Here is a 4,326-nt window from a genome sequence, read left to right as displayed (position 1 = left end):
TGCAACTCTTAGAGTGTGTTCTTTATCTCCAGAAGTTCTATTTGGTTCTTTTTGAGGGTTTCACTCTCCTTGCTCTACTCCTCTAGTTGTTTTTTCAATTCCTGAAATTGTCAATATGACTCATTTCAGAACTCACTGAGTTTTTTCAGAAGTACCATCCTGAATTCTCTATCATTTAAGTCGCATATTTCTGTCCGTAACCTCATTTTCTGGAGATTTTTCTTTTTTTTTTCTGAGATGCCTTGTCAACCTGGTTGTTCATGGTGTTTAATGGACTCTTTCTCCAGCTGGGCATTAATGGAAGTGTATTCTGCTGTTTTTCCAGAAGGCAGATTTATTATATAAAGGTCTCTCTTTAGCCTCTTGCAAAGAAGGCGCTTTTCTTTTGGTTTCCAGTAGGCAGAGTCTAAGCCTCTTGGGCCCCTGCTTTGTATAAAGTCTTAATAATGTCTTTTTTTCCTTTCAGATGTTTAATCGCCCTCACTACTCTCAGTCTCAATCCCCGTCAGTGTTAAGTACTGTTTCAGTAGTGTTTGGCCAGATTCTCCTAGTCTTCGCTGTGTTTGATCTCGTAGTATATGGGGGGAGGGGCCCTCTCAGTTGTGGATTGGGGGCTGCGGCTCAGCCTCGGATTTGCAACCACGGCTGGTAAAAATCAACTGTTGTTTCTCTGCTGTCCCACTTCTCTGCCTTCTGCCCTAATGATTATGCCCTGCCGCCAGACACATGAAACTCACAGCACTCCCAGGCAGAGCTGTTCAGGAAATTCGCCACCCCTTCTCCCCTCCTCCTCCTACAGGGAGCTCTGGTGGCTATGAGAGGCAGCTTCTTTATTTCTCCGAGCACACTGCCTAACAACCAGTGTTCTGACCTGTGGTAGCTCTTATGAGCGCATCCCATGCTCAGACGTGCTGGTGTGCAGTTTGGATGTTTTTTGTTGTGTTTTAGATGTTCAGCTTATTGTTGTTTCAAGGGGAAAAATCTGTGGACATCTCACTCCACCATGATTCTCTGTTTTATAACTGTTTTTTTATGTATCTGTCTCTCTCGCTAGACTGTGCTCCAAGTGCTTTTCCCTCATTGCATCCAAATATCTTGCTTTACCCTTATATACTTTTATGTATGTTTTTCTAGGACTTCGCATACCAGTTTTTGGCATAGGCTATAATGCCAAGAAGAGTAGAAAGAGATTATAGGATTTTGTCTTTTTGTGTGTGAATATGTGAAAAAGAGATGTGAGGACATAATGGGTGTTATGAACATCTTTGGAGAAATTGAGATCACATAATAAAAAGATTTTAGAGCTTAGTTTTAGTAGTTTTATAATAGTAAACTGCTTTAGGGTAGGCTAGACTCCCAAATATATTATGGCCCGAACACAGTCATATAACATTCTTTCATTCATTTTTTTTTTTTATCATGTAACATTCTAAGACAAGTATTCTTGGTGAGCAGGATAGTTCTCTTCTACATTGTCATTGAGGGACACAGGCTGACAGGTGTCTCTAGGTCATCCTGGGTTACCACATCCCGGTCAGCCAGAAGAGAGAAAGAATATGGAGGAGCACACATGGGAGATCACTAGAGGCCAGGCTTAGAAGTACCACTCGTCATTTCTCTGAACATTTCTTTATCAAGAACTTAGTCATGTGGCCACACCTCACTGCAAGAGAGACTGGAAGATGTAGTCCAACTTCATCTCATGTGCTCAAGGAAGAGAAAAATGGTTTGGGTGGAGAAGCTAGTACCTTCATAGATGTATTAACATTAAGGTTGAGCTAGTAAGATATATTGTGCAGACCTCTTTAACTTTTTCCATGGAAGCTAGAGTAATTAAATATTAGCAGTATTTAAAATTATAGCTGACAGTCGAGCTCCTAATTGCTTAACAGAGAAGAGCAGCTGGAGGGTAATTCACAATGTTGATGATTCTTTAACTAGTAATCACTGACACTTTGTAGTTTGCTTTTAAGTAAAATCCCAGCTGAGTTAGTATACAATGTTGTAATATTGGCCCTCAAATATATTTTTCTCCTTTGTATGTATACACTAGAGAGGGTATTAAATAGATGGCAAAGGAGCAACCTGATTCATTGCTAGCCAACCAAGAGGTGCTCAAAACCAAAAAGGAAAAGAGACAAAATCAAAATGGAAACACATTTTTCATTCCAAACCATAGCCACAGGCATGAGCTGATTCCCTGCCGGTTTGTGTTTGCCCAAAGTGCACGTTTGTTGATGACTTCATGTAGGCAAGGAGAATGAGTAAATGTGAATCAATTTGAAATGAAATAGTCCCCTGATTCTCTGCTAAGAGGCATGTAAATCCCCAGTAGAACTTTGTAAAACAGCTTCCCAGGCTCTACCCCTCCAGAGAGGCTCATTTATTCAGCCTGTGGTACCACCTGGGAATCTGGATTTTTTAATGTTCCCTGGATGATTCTGATGTAGAACCAGGTTCTGGGAACCATTTCTCTAACATGATGGAAGGGGAAATAGGGAGGCATTCCAAAGCACAAACCAGAGTGATTTTATTTAATATGAGATAAATAATCCTAAGGAAGATCTAGTCTCATAGCTTGACATGTAGAGCTGTCTCTGGGGTTAGACTCATTCGTGGGAACCCAGAAATCAGACCTCTCTTGGGGTTTGGCCATGCAGCTGGCTGTAAACTAGGAAAGGTATTATAAAGGTAGACTTCCTTTTGGTAATCTCAGATGCCTAACTTGTTCTATTCTTTTCCCAGTTCGTTGCTCAGCCCAATTGCCAACAGTTACTTGCCACTCTGTGGTATGACGGTTTTCCTGGATGGCGGCGGAAACACTGGATTGTCAAGCTTCTGACCTGCATGACCATTGGGTTCCTGTTTCCTATGCTGTCTATAGCTTATCTGATTTCACCCAGGAGCAACCTTGGTCTGTTCATCAAGAAACCCTTTATCAAGTTTATCTGCCACACAGCATCATATCTGACCTTTCTCTTCATGCTTCTCCTGGCTTCTCAGCACATTGTCAGAACAGACCTCCATGTACAGGGGCCTCCCCCAACTGTTGTGGAATGGATGATATTGCCTTGGGTTCTCGGTGAGTAAAAGGGATGGGGGATATGGCCAGACTTACAGCTAGTCCTGTCTAAAGAAACTACTGAAACAGGCAGTTAGACTGGCCCTGAACTAGGGCAACTTCTCTCTGTGCAGTGGGGTAATCCTTTCTTGGGAGTCTCAGAAATGTGGTACCTTCTTCCCCAGACCTTTGTCACTCAGTATTGCCTGGTCCACGGTGAGATTGGCAGTGCACCCAGGGTTTGTTTCTGCTAACCTAACATCATCAAGGACAAGGAAGGGATCTAACAGTCAGTTTAGAAGCAAAGCCAAGTGTCAGTCAGGATGGGCCTCAGGTAAGCTAGGCAGGACAAGTGCTGATCAGTCTATTCAATGCCCTCTTTCCCATAACCAGGGGAAGGGGCACTAGGATCTACTGCTTTCTTTTGGCTATTCCACATAATCCCAGTACTTATTCAATGTAGACATCTTATTTGGATACTGACTTCACAATCAAGAGGGGAACCTAGGAAATACACACAATTCATGGTAAAAGCAGTTTTACCAGTAATCTCTAGGCATAATTAGATTTCACTGGACCTCTAATGTATTCCCATTCTCCAAGTCCTTGGTACTCAAACTGTGGTCCTCAATCTAGCAATGTCAGCATCACCTAGAAGCTTGTTAGACACACAGAATATCAAGTCCCACTCTGGAACTATAGAATCAGAACCTTCATTTTAACATCACCCCCAGGTGATTCACATGCGCTTTGAAGAATGAAAAGCATTGCATTAGAGCACAGCCACACCCTTTACTGTTTTACACATTTCAAGACTAAAGAAGCATCTATATTATGAGGCAGAATTCCATAAAACCTCCACACAGTGATAGGAGAAAGGAGAGAACCGGATTCTAAATTATTTGGGACCCCACTGCCTTGCCTCAGCCCCAACATCCAGTAATTTGGTTCATGGTCGGCTTACTCACCTTAAAACTCATTGAAGAGTTTTCCTTCCAGCACATAGTGAAAACTAAGGACTATGAGATAATGACCTCAATTTATTGATGAAATTCCTCGTACTCTAAAATGGGTAGAATCAAACACCCGAAATTACATCATTCTAGTAACTACAACAACAATGCTAAAAGTGAGTTGTAGCCAGAAAAGCATAACATATGTACATCTTCAGGTAAAGCTTATCAGGTTTGGTGAGTTCAAGACTGAGAAGTGAGATGAAAGAAAGAAAGAAAGAAAGAAAGAAAGAAAGAAAGAAAGAAAGAAAG

The 4,326-nt window shown here is 41.7% G+C and overlaps 1 protein-coding gene across 1 annotated transcript in view; it reads left to right on the top strand.

Annotated features, from left to right (window-relative positions):
- TRPC5 (transient receptor potential cation channel subfamily C member 5) overlaps positions 1-4,326 on the top strand; it is a 177,037-nt gene that overhangs the window by 104,533 nt on the left and 68,178 nt on the right. Inside the window, exon 3 of the mRNA XM_006917274.1 lies at positions 2,746-3,082. Within this exon, the coding sequence (XP_006917336.1) occupies positions 2,746-3,082 (337 nt within the window). The remainder of the gene's footprint in view (positions 1-2,745; positions 3,083-4,326) is intronic.

Source organism: Pteropus alecto, unplaced genomic scaffold (assembly GCF_000325575.1).
Source record: "Pteropus alecto unplaced genomic scaffold, ASM32557v1 scaffold107, whole genome shotgun sequence".
Taxonomy (NCBI): Eukaryota; Metazoa; Chordata; class Mammalia; order Chiroptera; family Pteropodidae; genus Pteropus; species Pteropus alecto.
Note: the sequence above shows the minus strand (reverse complement) of the source record. Positions and strands in the feature narration are given on the sequence as shown.